Here is a 14,126-nt window from a genome sequence, read left to right on the forward strand (position 1 = left end):
ATGCATCAGATTCCTCCCTCACCTTCATTTGTATTCAAACAGCAACTGCAATCGCTAGTACCAGAGAACTGCGTGTTTTACGATTCGACCCCCCAACCCTTTATTTTGTCCAGTGGTGTCGAGATTTGCGATGAAAAGCAGAAAAGAGTCGCCCCAGGAGCAGCAGTGAGAATAGAGAAGGCAAAAAGTCTCCGAAAACTCACCCCTGTGTCTTTCTTGGACTTGACGTAAGTGCGGGCGCAGGGGGACAGCGCTTTGTTGGCACAGCGATCGTGGACTGTATACTTACAGCCTGCAAACACACAAGTCACAATCAGTGTTGACGTACAACGCTGAGAAAGTTTCAGGTCTTCAGGAGGGGCTTGTACATGGACCATCCCCAGATAACACAAGACAGTCCCCTGATGAACCCTGCTGAGGTTGTCTGGGATTATAAGGAAGTTAAAAAGAGTAGGGGGAAAAGGACAAAGACTTAATATTTTATTATTATTGGGATCCACTTTTGACTGAAGTTTACATTTACTTTCTCAGTCTCAATATATGTACATTTGTATTGGTTTAATCTGGTGTGTTAAATCTGTTGTAGGGTTGAGGAAACTACCTTTTTTTGTAACTGATTTAGTCTGTAAATACCCAAATTTCCTCCTTTTAGAGTAAAATTCTTAATTGGATTGCATTGTACTGAATTGTCCGAGTGTGTGGCGCCCCCCGGTGGACAGACTCACAGGTGCAGCATAGGCCCTGCTTCCTCAGCCCCAGCAGCAGGTTCTGACACACATTGCAGTAGACCGGCCGGTTGAAATGCTTCATACGCCACAAGTGCTGGCCATCCTTCTGTGTCATCTGAGAGAGAGAGAGAGAGAGAGAGAGGGGGACAGAGTTAGAGGATGAAAGAGAGAGGATAGAGAGAACAAGGGAGGGAGAGAGAACAAGAAAGGGAACGAGTGACAGAACAGAAAGAGAGCTTATGCACAAGCAAGTGAGAGGAGAGTGTGAGAAAGCAAGCACATGCGAGAGAGAGAGAGAAAGAGAAAGAAACATTCCATATTCTGCATTTTTTTTACCTTTTAAAATCAAATCTGGATTCGATTCAGTTTAATTTGTATGCAACAGATTAAAGATCACATTTGTTTCAGCACTCTGACTGCTTCGACGGCAGGAAGCCCTCGCAGACGGTGTCATAAGGCTGATGCTGCAAAGACATTACAGCTTGCTGTGGTGTCAAAACCATGCTGTGGCCATTGCAGATGTCATACAATTTATAAATAAATATATATTAAAAAAAGGCAACTTCAGAGGGGGCTGGGGGCTGGGGGTGAATGGGGTTGTCTTTTGTCTGCAACTCTAAATGGGTCAGTTTGAAATCCAAGTCATTGAAAAGGAGATGCTGGGTATCAGGCCAAAAGTAAGAGTCCCTGACAAATCCGGTCCCCTGGCAGTATTTGCCCTTTGAGGTGCCAAACTCTGTATGCTTGCACAATTGTGTTCTGCCAAGGGAAAGATGCACGGAATAACATTTAAGTAGGACTGCATGACTGGAAATCAAAGGACATTGTTAAAACTAAATAAATAGGGTGTACTGTTAATGTACAGTATACAATGTGACAATCACATGTCCTACAAAAAGCCAGAACTAAATGCAAGCACGTCACACCAAACCTTTCATGTCTCAGGACAGGGCTGGTTCTGCTGCTGACCTCTTTTATACTTATCTTACTGTGCTGTAATGTAAAGCTATAGAACTCAGACAAGATTCGGAGTTGGCAGAAAACCAAAACTAGGCAGAATCAAACAAACTCTTGTGCTGCCAGGACTACTAGGTCTGTCAAAAAGGACTCTGTTTGTTCTTCTGCAAAGACCATTGTTGGCATAGCATCAGTACTGTGGAGCTGTTCTGTGGGTACATGTTGACATGCTGTATTTCACTGAAATACACTGGAAATGGGCTGGAGCAAAATCAAATAAGAGAAACTGGTAAGGGAGAACAAGACAGAGAAATCGAGTAAGAGAACGAGAGAGAATGACAGAAAACAGCAGAACGACAGCAAGCAAGAGACAGAGAAAAGTACTTTTTAAAATTGCTTTTTAAATACCTTTATTCAAAAGATGTGAAAAAGGAGCATTTGAAAGAAAGGAGAGTCAAGGTCTTTTCAGGGGCAGCACGAGATATATTTTCTTCTCAACAGGTAGTTTCAGAAGTTTCTGAATGACGCCCAGTCCTTTTTTAGGGTGCTCGCGTCTAATGTCTCAACTTTGTCACCATCAACCTTGTCAGCAGGACAGGATGTCCATGGCACTCTGGCGTTTCTCAAACTCCCTCACAGCTAATTATACTACAACCGATGCAGCCTAAAGTGTTATTTTCACATGTTATTTCCATGCCCTTTCAAACTCCCACAAGGCTCCACTTCCACCCACCACGGCACTACACTTCCTCAATGAGTGGCACTGGCAGCGCTACTCCAACACGGCTTGAATGGCGAGTGTTTCGGATGATGCATTCATTCCAATAAACAGAATAACCTAACAGGCCAGATATATAACACTTGTTTTTCTCCCCGATGAGAGAGGACCAAGAAAAACAGGAACAAAAAACAAACTAAGTCACACAAACTACATGATGCAAAGTGAGGCCAGCTCTGACACCGCAAACCACAAGTCTCATTAGACGGGGCTGCTGCTGATGGTGTGGAGATGGGGAGAGATGCAAAGACAGTGGTGTTGGCAGCAGGAAGCCAAGGTCATGCGTGCTGGGAGACTGAGGCTGGAGACACACGCACACATACAAGGATCCGAATGTTATAACACTGCAGCGTACACAGCCGATTCTAGTGACTCTCATATGGCCCGATTATGTGTTACTTGTGTTGCTGGCTTATCAGGAAAAAGAAAAGCAGTTGTAGGTAGGTCAGTGTGGGAGGGGGAAGATCTTCCACTTTACAACTACAGGTGGATCACCGAGCAAGAGAGATGGAGTGAGAGTGAAAGACACAAGAAGATAGAGATAAGGAGATATATATGGAGGGAGAGAGGGAACGGTCTCTTGCCTGCAGTCCCAGTAGCACCAGCAGGGGGACATTGTTCATGCCACCCTCGATCCACTCCTCCAGAGACACCGTCCCGCTGCCGTCAGAGTCTATGGCTGTCATCATATCCTTCAGGACCTGCCCAAACACACACGGCACAATCAGCCCCACTGCCTGAACTGGCACGATTCCCCAGCCCTGACCCTTCCCAGAACACTCATGAAACAAATCTTAGTCTGCCATGCCTATGCAATTTTCTGAGGGAAACCCTGCTAGAGTCCAAATATACTATAGTCATCAACTGTTATACTATAGTCAACACTTACAAGAGAATACAATTATAGACTATGAAAAGGTACAACCAATTTGTCAACCTTACTTCTCAAGTATACATATTTTTCCAGCATAGAGAACCCTTCTGGCTACAGATTAGGGGGCTCGGTGTATGCTGGGGAAAAAGCAATAGACAGCTGCAAAAAAAAAAAAAAAAAAAAAAAAAAAACTTACGGCTGAATTCACCTTTACAGAAAAGTTAATTATTCGTCCTTTGACAAGACAACAGATTTCTCAGCTTCCTGATTGGGAGCTCTGTTCTGTTCTGCTTTTGTTTATTCTGACTAAGCACTCTGATGTAGAAATGCACAGATGATTTAACTTGACCTTCATTTAAAAACAAAAGAGGTGGGGGGGTCAAGTTACCTATAAGATGTTCCTGATAACACGAAACACCATTTGAAGAGCAGGAAACAGGTTTAGCTGAAGGTTGTCGGCTCATCAAGAACTTAATTACGCAATTAAGAGCTCAGCTAGAATGCCAGTCAGTGTGGGAAGGATGCATCAAGCTAATTAGTTTTAGCTTTGTACATGCTGCTAATTTTACAGACTACTTTACAGTGATTGACTAATAGAGTGTTTTACCACATCGTACACCACTTGCAAAGGCGGTCTCTTGTGATGGTGGCTGTAATAGCAGGCCTCATTTTTCAGAGCTATATATTTTACAATTGCCAGTTCTTTTTTTGCTCCTTTAATTCCCATCAGATTGGATACACTAATTAGTCAGTTCAGCCTTTTGCTGCGATTGTACAAGTGGGGTAAAATCAGTGTCTTCTGAAACACTTTGTAAAAGCACTTTAAACATGGTTTTACTGCTGTTGTATTATTGTGTTACCGTAGTTTCCAATGGCTTCCACATGGGTGTGTTTGTGGGGGGGGGGAGGGTGGTTCTTACCGGTCTCAGTTCACTGACGTCCCAGCCCAAGTATTCGGCAGCATGCATCATCTGAGCAATGATTCTGTCCACTTCCTGCCAACAGCAACAACACAGTCCATCACCCTGGCACAGAACTGACAGCTACCATGTCACAGGTGTCAAGTGTGTGGGCAAGACTTGATTGGTACATATGGAGCTCTCACAATACTGTGCAAGTCTGTGCCCTCTTCTAGCCAAGGGGAAAGCATGACAAATTTCCCAGGATTCTCTGGGCCTTTGGTTCAAGCATGTCTTGTTCAGAGCTTTGGCTTTGACGGACAGGCCTACTTAAGAAAGACTGCAGAATCCGTGTACTCACAGAGCTGTCGAGGAGTCCATTGCCGTCCTTATCGTACAGCTTAAAGGTGACTGCGAGGGAAAAAGAGGGGCAAAGTCAGCGAGCTCAGCCAGGGTGAGTATCAGATTGCAAAAAGAAAGAGAAAGTGAGGGAGAGGAGAGAAGAGAGAACGGAGAATTAACTCAGGAAGAGAGAGAGAGAAGGGAAATTGAGAGGCGGTAAGAAAGGAGAGGATGGAGGGAGCACTCACATTCTAGTTTATCATGTGGCTGTCCTTCCTCCAACAGAGACAGGTAACAAGACACGTCTTTCAGACACACCTGCCTTGGGCCTGAGAGAGAGGAAATCAAATCAGACACAGATGAACACAGACACTCCTTGTACCCTTTCTACACCAGTCTCTCCCTGTGCCTCCACAAGTTTCATGCAGCTTCAGACTGCTAGTCCAAAAAAAAAAAACCCAAAGGGAGTATTAGCTGGAACTGTGGGGCATTCTGGGATTGTAAGGTGCAAAAATAGCACAGTGCTTAACCAAGTGCATTTCAGGACACAGGCTAGGTCTCATCCATCCTGAAGAAGAGAGATTTTGGCGAGTCCAAATATATCTAATATACGGTGAGGTTCATTTCTACAACTGATTTTCAACATATAAAATAAAAATATGGGTTCCAGGCCTAAATATATTTAAAATATATCCCATGATTTTTAATGCATAAAAAAAGATCACACATTCCTACCACAAATTAAAAATATAGATTGGTTCCACATAGGAAAGGGGGTCCAACCTTGTCAAAAATGGGCACATGTTCCTAATTAATTAATGTAGGAAGACCTTAAGAATAATGCCTGGGAAAAACTCATGCAGTTGAATTGAGACTGATGTTGATCATAAGTAAAACAGAGTAAAGCAGTCAGAGTTAGAGATTTGGGCCACAAACTAGGGGTTGAGGGGTTTTATGACCTCAGAGGATGTAAATGAGGTGTTCATAGGTGATTCCTGCACTATTCATAGTAAGCAAACTGAAGACACTGCAAGACTCACGGTCAGGAGAGTTACTGGTAGACTTGGAACCATCAGGCTGGGAATTCTGGAAGGACTGGAACAGCCGCTGGCACAGATCTGTGGGAAAGTCCTCTACGTCCAGGTAGGTCTTCATGAAGAGCTGGAAACCTTTCTCGTCGATCCACTGAGGGGGAAGAGAGGCAACACTGAGAGGCCTCACCCATTTCAAAAGATAAACAGTTGTGGAAGATTGTATGACAGTGATTTGCAAATCATTTGGTCGAATAAATAGTGTCCATGATGGTCCATTAAGCTATACTGCAGAGATATCCTGTTGGGAGTCTAGGGGATACACTGCCAAGATTCCAGCTGATGGAAAGGAGTTAAGTGTATGTAAACTTTGGGCCACCCCTGCTTAGAAATCAATAACTCTGATGTCTTAATTCAATCAACTGGAATCTTTATCGGCTTCCTCCAGGCTCCAGACTCCGACCTCATGAGTCTGTGTGAGCAATTACATTTATTCAATTCTACATAGAAGATCAGAGATCAGAGATGATCCTGAGTGACTCAACAGACCCACACCGGTGCAGAACAATGAAGGTCAGACTTTACAGCTGACTACTGGTTTGAATCTGGTCCAAGTCAAATGCGACCAAAAGATCGGCAAATGATAATATGAAAATAATGTCGGATGCCCAAAAATATTTTGAAAAGACAGAAACCCAGCAATGGGAGAACGACAGCGGGTGGGGAGTCATCCTAGATAACATAAAATGAGCGAAACAGGCCGCTTTCATTTCTCGCATTTGTTGGCTCCCACCTCTCCGTGTCTGTGCTGAGAGAGGACCCCCTCCCCGTAGAAATCTTTCAGCACATCTTTCACTTTGAGGCGGCAGTCTGTGGAGAGAGAGAGAGAGAGAGAGAGTGAGAGAGAGTGAGTGCATCTCTTAGGGTTTATGGCCAGCTCAGTGGTGAATTATTATTAAAATGACAGTCACCACAGTTTTTATGAAACTCAATTACGTTTTTTTAAACTCTGATCATGATGTACAATAACAATGATATATTCAAAGCTGTGTCAGTAGGTGTATTGTATATTACAATTAGGCAGATTTGAAATCTTGAACATATTCTGCTTTGAGAACTAAATGTCCTATGTGCGCTGGAACTTCTACATTTTATGAGTAATTTAAATGGTTTGATGATTGAAATATCACTGTACTAGAAACGGCATCAGGGCACAGTGGTGCAGTAGCACAGCATATTCTCTGGGCTCTCTGGTTTTCTCCCACATCCTGAAGATAGGCTGCTTCAGTGGCTTGACTACTCTACATTGCCCTAAAGTTGTGTGAGTAGGGTGTCTGTGGTGTTCAGTCTTGGCTATCCCTGCTATGTGCCCTTTGCCCGCCAGACTGGGCTCCGGCTCACCGTCACCCTGTAGTGGATGTATTGCTTATTGAAAATGGATGGTTGGATGGATGGGTGGATGGATGGATGGATGGATGGGAAGGGCAAAATATTGATTTAGTCCAGTCCTTGGCATTTGTATTCAGCAGATAGACAACTGTAGGGAATTAGGGGTCTTAAAAGTAGACATCAAATCATAGATTAATAAGCACAATTTAAATTATTTGAATTCCAATGTGACAAGAGGTACATTAATAACTAAGTTAACCAATATCCAGTTATATAAATAAACACCACCTAACCACCAATATCCAAGTATGTAACACAGATAACCCTTTTACTTGCCTACTGGGAGAACATGTGAACATATTCCTTTGACGGTGTTGCTTCAAAGTCTGGAAGTTTTTCTCTGAGGAACATGTCTCAGTGTGCATGAAGTGGAGTACTTTTTATACTCTTGGATTTGATCTTAGTGCGGTAGCCTAATAATGAGGGACCAGCTCATCAGAACACTGGAATGCTAAAAACTATTCACCACTTTGTATAGATACTTGTGCTCCATTGTCCTCATCTCTTAGACCAGTTCACAGCTGAAGTCCAAGAGTAGGGGTTAGATTGGCCTTGTTTGCATTTCACTGGAATGTATTGTGCCTGTAGCCTTAATTAGAGACCTGACGCAATGCATTGTTCATGCTCAAGTTGATCTACATGAGCTGATCACTCGGTAGTAGTTCCTTGATCATGTAAATTACCCCAGTAGCCAGTAAAGCAACAGACAACCACCTCTATTGTTGAAAAAAATAGAGTATAATGATGATTCATATCCTATCTCTGCTTGTACTCAACCATTTCCAATGTAAATGAACAAGGTTTTAACTTATTTTCATATACCTCTTTATATAACACAATACGTTAAATATGTGTAGAAAATGTAACTACATTTTCCTTGAACAAAAATGGGAAACACTAAAAAATGTACACTGCTGCAACTATATCTAAAGATCAAGCTGCAATCTGCTCACATGCATCCAGACAGGAAAAAGTGAAAAAAAGATTCCCAGTAACACTAAGTTAGCTTTTGCAGCAACCGGTTCTGAAATTTGGGTAATCACAAGAAACAAAAACCTGTTTTTTGGTGTTGCTTGTGCATCTGTTGTGAACACATAACACAGGAGAAAGCACCTTGGGAAGAGAGCGAATTCGGCCTTTAAAAAAAACTGAATACTAAAACAATTGGGATAACTTTACCAAAAAAACTGTTTTACTTAACACCTTTAGAAACATTCTGTGATGTATAATACTTTATAGTTTTCCTATGCCTTAACCTGATTAGCGTTTCTGTGTAGGCAGTTCTTCTCAAAATAATGTAATGCGTTTCCGGAATGACTGTGACTACGATGACGAAGTGTCGGAGGAATTTAACGATGCTACATATTGTCAAGGAAAACATTTCGCTTCAGGGTGAAAATTCTAAACTATTTGTTCAACTGTAGCCCAAAGTATAGTTTGAGGAGTTAGGAGAAACATCGCAGCTCAAATATCACAAACTCAATAATGTAATTCTCTCCATTTCATTCCCAATTACAGTGGGGGAAAAAAGTATTTGATGCCCTGCTGATTCTGTACGTTTGCCCACTGACAAAGAAATGATCAGTCTATAATTTTAATGGTAGGTGTATTTTAACAGTGAGAAACAGAATAACAACAAAAAAATCCAGAAAAATGCATTTCAAAAAAGTTATAAATTGATTTGCACGTTAATGAGGGAAATAAGTATCTGACCCCTTCGACTTAGTACTTGGTGGCAAAACCCTTGTTGGCAATCACAGAGGTCAGACGTTTCTTGTAGTTGGTCACCAGGTTTGCACACATCTCAGGAGGGATTTTGTCCCACTCCTCTTTGCAGATCCTCTCAAAGTCATTAAGGTTTCGAGGCTGACGTTTGGCAACTCGAACCTTCAGCTCCCTCCACAGATTTTCTATGGGATTAAGGTCTGGAGACTGGCTAGGCCACTCCAGGACCTTAATGTGCTTCTTCTTGAGCCACTCCTTTGTTGCCTTGGCTGTGTGTTTTGGGTCATTGTCATGCTGGAATACCGATCCACGACCCATTTTCAATGCCCTGGCTGAGGGAAGGAGGTTCTCACCCAAGATTTGACGGTACATGGCCCCGTCCATCGTCCCTTTGATGCGGTGCAGTTGTCCTGTCCCCTTAGCAGAAAAACACCCCCAAAGCATAATGTTTCCACCTCCATGTTTGAAGGTGGGGATGGTGTTCTTGGGGTCATTCCTCCTCCTCCAAACACGGTGAGTTGAGTTGATGCCAAAGAGCTTGATTTTGGTCTCATCCGAGACCATTTTCACCCAGTTCTCCTCTGAATCATTCAGATGTTCATTGTACATGTGCTTTCTTGAGCAGGGGGGCCTTGCGGGCACTGCAGGATTTCAGTCCTTCACGGCATAGTGTGTTACCAATTGTTTTCTTGGTGACTATGGTCCCAGCTGCCTTGAGATCATTAACAAGATCCTCCCGTGTAGTTCTGGGCTGATTCCTCACCGTTCTCATGATCATTGAAACTCCACATGGTGAGATCTTGCATGGAGCCCCAGACCGAGGGAGACTGACAGTTATTTTGTGTTTCTTCCATTTGCGAATAATCGCACCAACTGTTGTCACCTTCTCAACAAGCTGCTTGGCGATGGTCTTGTAGCCCATTCCAGCCTTGTGTAGGTCTACAATCTTGTCCCTGACATCCTTGGACAGCTCTTTGGTCTTGGCCATGGTGGAGAGTTTGGAATCTGATTGATTGATTGCTTCTGTGGACAGGTGTCTCTTATACAGGTAACGAGCTGAGATTAGGAGCACTCCCTTTAAGAGAGCTCATTACCTGTATAAAAGACACCTGGGAGCCAGAAATCTTGCTGATTGATAGGGGATTTCCCTCATTAACATGCAAATCAATTTATAACTTTTTTTAAATAAGTTTTTCTGTTTTTTTTTTGCTGTTATTCTGTTTCTCACTGTTAAAATACACCTACCATCAAAATGATAGACTGATCATTTCTTTGTCAGTGGGCAAACATACAAAATCAGCAGGGGATCAAATACTTTTTTCCCCTCACTGTAGTCCTCAGTTTAGGACTGGAATAGGCCTAACCGAATATTTGTTACTACTTTTAGCATTTCTGGTTATAGAAGCTCCATTTTTGTTTGACAAATGAAATGCCAAAAAATCCCCCCTCCCCCCCAAAACCCATTATAATACTAACTGAGTTGACAACCTGTATTTGTATGCTTGAGCAACGGAAAGAATGCCTTGACCCAGATTTCTCAATAGTGCATTAGTAACCGCAACTCTGTGGCGTTGTTTTAGTTCCACATTTTCTTTAAAAAAATTCCAACACCCCCCCAAAAAAAACCCATTACCGATCCCTAGCAATCTAGGTACAGTACCTTGCTCAAGGGTACAGCAGCAGTGTCCCCCACATGGGACTGAACCCACAACCCTCCAGCCAGGAGTCCATCCCTGACCACACTCCACACTGCTGGCCATTCTATGAGGTGTGGACAGTCACCCTTACATTATAGGCATGTTGAGTGTAGGAAGGGTTATTCTGCCCCCATTTTAAAAGAGAGACTACACAGGCAAAAGAAAACTAGGGCAGAGAGGAACCTCACAGTCGAGATACTGCTGGAGCTGGATGAAGTCCACCGGGCTCAGGGAGGTCATGTCTTTGCCCTCGGATTCGTGGAAAGCCATCTTCGAGAGGGGCACTGTCACACTGCCAACTGCAGAGAGGGGGAGAGAGAGAGAGAGGGGTCAGCCCCTAACAGCCCAGAAACACAGAGCTCACAGTACACTCAGCATGAAAGTTAAACTCAGAGAGAGAGAGACAGAGAGAGAGGGAGAAAGAAAGACAGAGCCTGTGAAAGGAAGCGAGCAATTGGTGCCAGCTGAGAGAGTGTGAGGGAATGAGAGAGGAAATACGAAAGAGGAGAGAGAGTGTGAGGGAATATGAGAGAGAGAGATGAGTGAACAAATGAGGAATTAAGAAAGAGAAAAATGACATGAGAACAACATTGCATTTTGTATTTAATGGAGTGTTTTTGGGTTTTGATCAGAGAGAGGGAAGGGGGAGGGTAATGCCTCTCTCTGCATTTCCTGTAATTGTTCACACTTTCACAGATTGGCACATCACAGTACCCTCCCCCACCTCTCACTGACAGAGATATTTGCTCTTCTACTTATTGTCCATACTGTACAGGTCAACTTAATTTTGAATTCACTTCCGTTAACCTCTACATGTCAGTAAGGCTATTTCTGATGGGGGGGGGGGGGTTAGGCAGATGGGCGAGAAAAAGACCCAAAGAAAAAGAGACCAAGTGAGAATAAGCCCTGCCTAAAACTGAGACCTTGTCCAGGGTCTTGTTATATAAACAAGCGGTGCTGAAAAGCCTTCACTTCATATATAGACTTCATCAAGGGGAAAGGATCAAACAAAATAAAAAAACAACAGATATAGGCTTATATTCCAGATTTACCTGTTTTTAGAAATGTTTCCAAATAAAAGCAAACAAATATGGTCCCAAATAGCCTTGATGCAACCATATTAAAAATGACGGCCAATCAGATAGTCTTTCCTGATTGGTTGAATCAGCCTTTTCAGCATGGCTAGACATTTCAACACACATCATCAGTTTTCCTATACTGGCAAGGTGTGTGCCAGTATGTCAACCAATGAGGTTAAACCAGAATTATAATATAATCATTATTTGTAGACTTGATGGCACAAGTCTACATCTCTGTATTATTAATTATTATTAATAGGTTTTCAGAGAGAGATTGAATGGATTTGGGAAATCTCTAATGTGAAATCCATGGGGGTAATGTTTGATTCTGATTTAGGCTTCAAATCTCATATTAGACACATTACTTTAAGTGTCCTTTTGACATCTGATTTTTCCTAAAATTGGATAATTCGTCTCCTTGTCTCATGCTTTAATTTAATCTAGATTAGACTATTGCAATATGCTGTTTTCTGGGATCGCAATAATGCTTTGTCACGCCTTCATCTTGTGCAGAATGCAGCTGTTAGGGCTTTAACAAAAACTAAGAAATGGGCTCACATTTCTCCTGTGCTAGCTTCTCTGCACTGGCTTCCTGTACGCTTTAGGATCGATTTTAATGTTCTTTGGCTAACATATCACGAAAGCACTTGTGAAAGTAATGGCTTACTTAAAACTGGCTGTTTTTATAACTGCTGGATTTTTTAAATTTGTATATCTATTTTATTACTTTGTGCGTTTCATTCTTTTCCTTTTTTGTATTTTAAATTTCATTTTCTTGTACAGCGCTTTGAGGTGCATTTAGTATGAAAGGCACTATATAAATAGTTGTATTATTATTACACACACATACTTTACAATATTCAAATAGACAAGGTTTGCTAATAGACAAGCTTAGTTACAATCTAAAAGACGACCAGGATTCAACTTTTTAGGAATTAAGGGGGGGCAGCGATATCAATGACATTGCATATGGAAAAACTGAACTGTAGCACTAAAACTCATTAGCAAAACTGCAATAAAATCTCCTTTCCAGTACTGAGTGAACACATAATATAAAAAAATATTACAAAATTATTTTAACAAGAGTGAATTTGTGTAATGTTTTTAAACAGGCTAAACAGGGAAGTGAGTACATAAACAGAACAACAATATGTTCCCTCAGGTGCAATAATTTTAGAGAATGAATGAATGTCAGACACCTGAATATCTCACTCTGGGCCTAAACCCTGGATTCAAGCAGGAGCCTTGAGTTGGACTGAAACCCCAGGAAAAGAGGCTAGTCAGTGGATGGGCCTCCCCGCTTTGATTCCCTGCAAAGGTCAACACTGGTCGCTTAGCTACCATATTTTGTACATGTAGCTAGGCAAGTGGGCGAAGTGAGCAGGAATGTAAACACTTAGCACTATGAAAAGCACACGCAAAAACAAAACATAAGAACAACAAAAACACCAGACTTTGTTCCACTTTGCATAGTTTTTTGTTTTTTCCCCCCTATATCCGTGTTCGCACTGGATCAAGAACAGAAAGGTTTCAGACTGTAAAAAGTTGCCTTTTTCCTGAAGCAATTCAACTACGATACCAGCAAAAAGAGAGGCTGGAATGAGAATTTTAATGTTTTATATCTTGGGGCTGGAATAATGAAGACCGAGATCAACTCTTTACAATGGGAGTAAATTGAAGAAAGAGCAGCAGAGAAAAATTGCCGACACTAATGCCATTTATCATGTCAATAAAGCTTTTTTAAGTGACTTGAAATATATATATGTGCGCGCGCGAGAGAGAGAGCGAGAGAGTACAGACATTAATCACAACCACTAATGTATTTTTTTAATTTTGGGTTCTAATAAATAATGAGTGACTGGCGCAACATTTCTGGAGGCATGAGAGAAGATTTATTGCTACTGTTAAGATATTTTTTGCAGTTGGGGAGTATGCTTTCCCCTGGCCTAGGCCCAATTCTCAGTTCTGGCCCAAATCTGTATTGAAGAAACACTGCGGGGGAATTCCACGACGACTGACATTACGTGACGTCGGCAGTCCCAGGTGTGCAGGAGCGAGAGTGGAGTGGGAGATGCGTTTCTGCGTGTCCAAAACGACACACCTCTGGGCTGCTTGACACTGCTGCGTAATGTCAGTCGCAGTGCTGTTACCCTGCCGTGTTATTAGCAGACCTGGGGGGCAGTTACAATGGTTTAATTCATAATTTATATAATAGATCAATTCTAGTTACATTCCAGTCCAGTAACAATATTGTTATGCTTATGATTTAAGTCGCTAAACTCTACAGGATAATTTTGCACACTGAGATTTGTAATAAAATATACCAGTTTAAACTGCGTTGTAAATTGCCTTCTATCTGTGTCTCTTTGGAATTCTACAGCATTATTAGAATTGAATAAAATATCAGTTGCAATTGTAACTCAAGACTTGCAGACTTGACCATAATTATTCTCAGGTCTTCTCCGTCACTCCTGTGGAACTTCTAGCAACCCCAATCTGAATCATTTTATATAGTTTCTGGCATCACGTTCTCCCTCCTTTAATATATTTTATACAGAGGCAGTCAT

The 14,126-nt window shown here is 42.0% G+C and overlaps 1 protein-coding gene across 1 annotated transcript in view; it reads right to left on the reverse strand.

The window, feature by feature from the left end:
• dgkaa (diacylglycerol kinase, alpha a) overlaps positions 1 to 14,126 on the reverse strand; it is a 37,173-nt gene that overhangs the window by 8,204 nt on the left and 14,843 nt on the right. The window contains exons 2-10 of the mRNA XM_066708236.1: positions 10,669 to 10,779; positions 6,403 to 6,479; positions 5,619 to 5,763; positions 4,827 to 4,907; positions 4,598 to 4,647; positions 4,258 to 4,332; positions 3,048 to 3,164; positions 726 to 843; positions 204 to 292 (exon numbers count right to left, since the gene is read on the reverse strand). Of these exons, the coding sequence (XP_066564333.1) occupies positions 204 to 292; positions 726 to 843; positions 3,048 to 3,164; positions 4,258 to 4,332; positions 4,598 to 4,647; positions 4,827 to 4,907; positions 5,619 to 5,763; positions 6,403 to 6,479; positions 10,669 to 10,750 (834 nt within the window). The 5' untranslated portion in view covers positions 10,751 to 10,779. The remainder of the gene's footprint in view (positions 1 to 203; positions 293 to 725; positions 844 to 3,047; positions 3,165 to 4,257; positions 4,333 to 4,597; positions 4,648 to 4,826; positions 4,908 to 5,618; positions 5,764 to 6,402; positions 6,480 to 10,668; positions 10,780 to 14,126) is intronic.

The sequence above is a fragment of the Amia ocellicauda genome, chromosome 7, assembly GCF_036373705.1.
Source record: "Amia ocellicauda isolate fAmiCal2 chromosome 7, fAmiCal2.hap1, whole genome shotgun sequence".
NCBI lineage: Eukaryota > Metazoa > Chordata > Actinopteri > Amiiformes > Amiidae > Amia > Amia ocellicauda.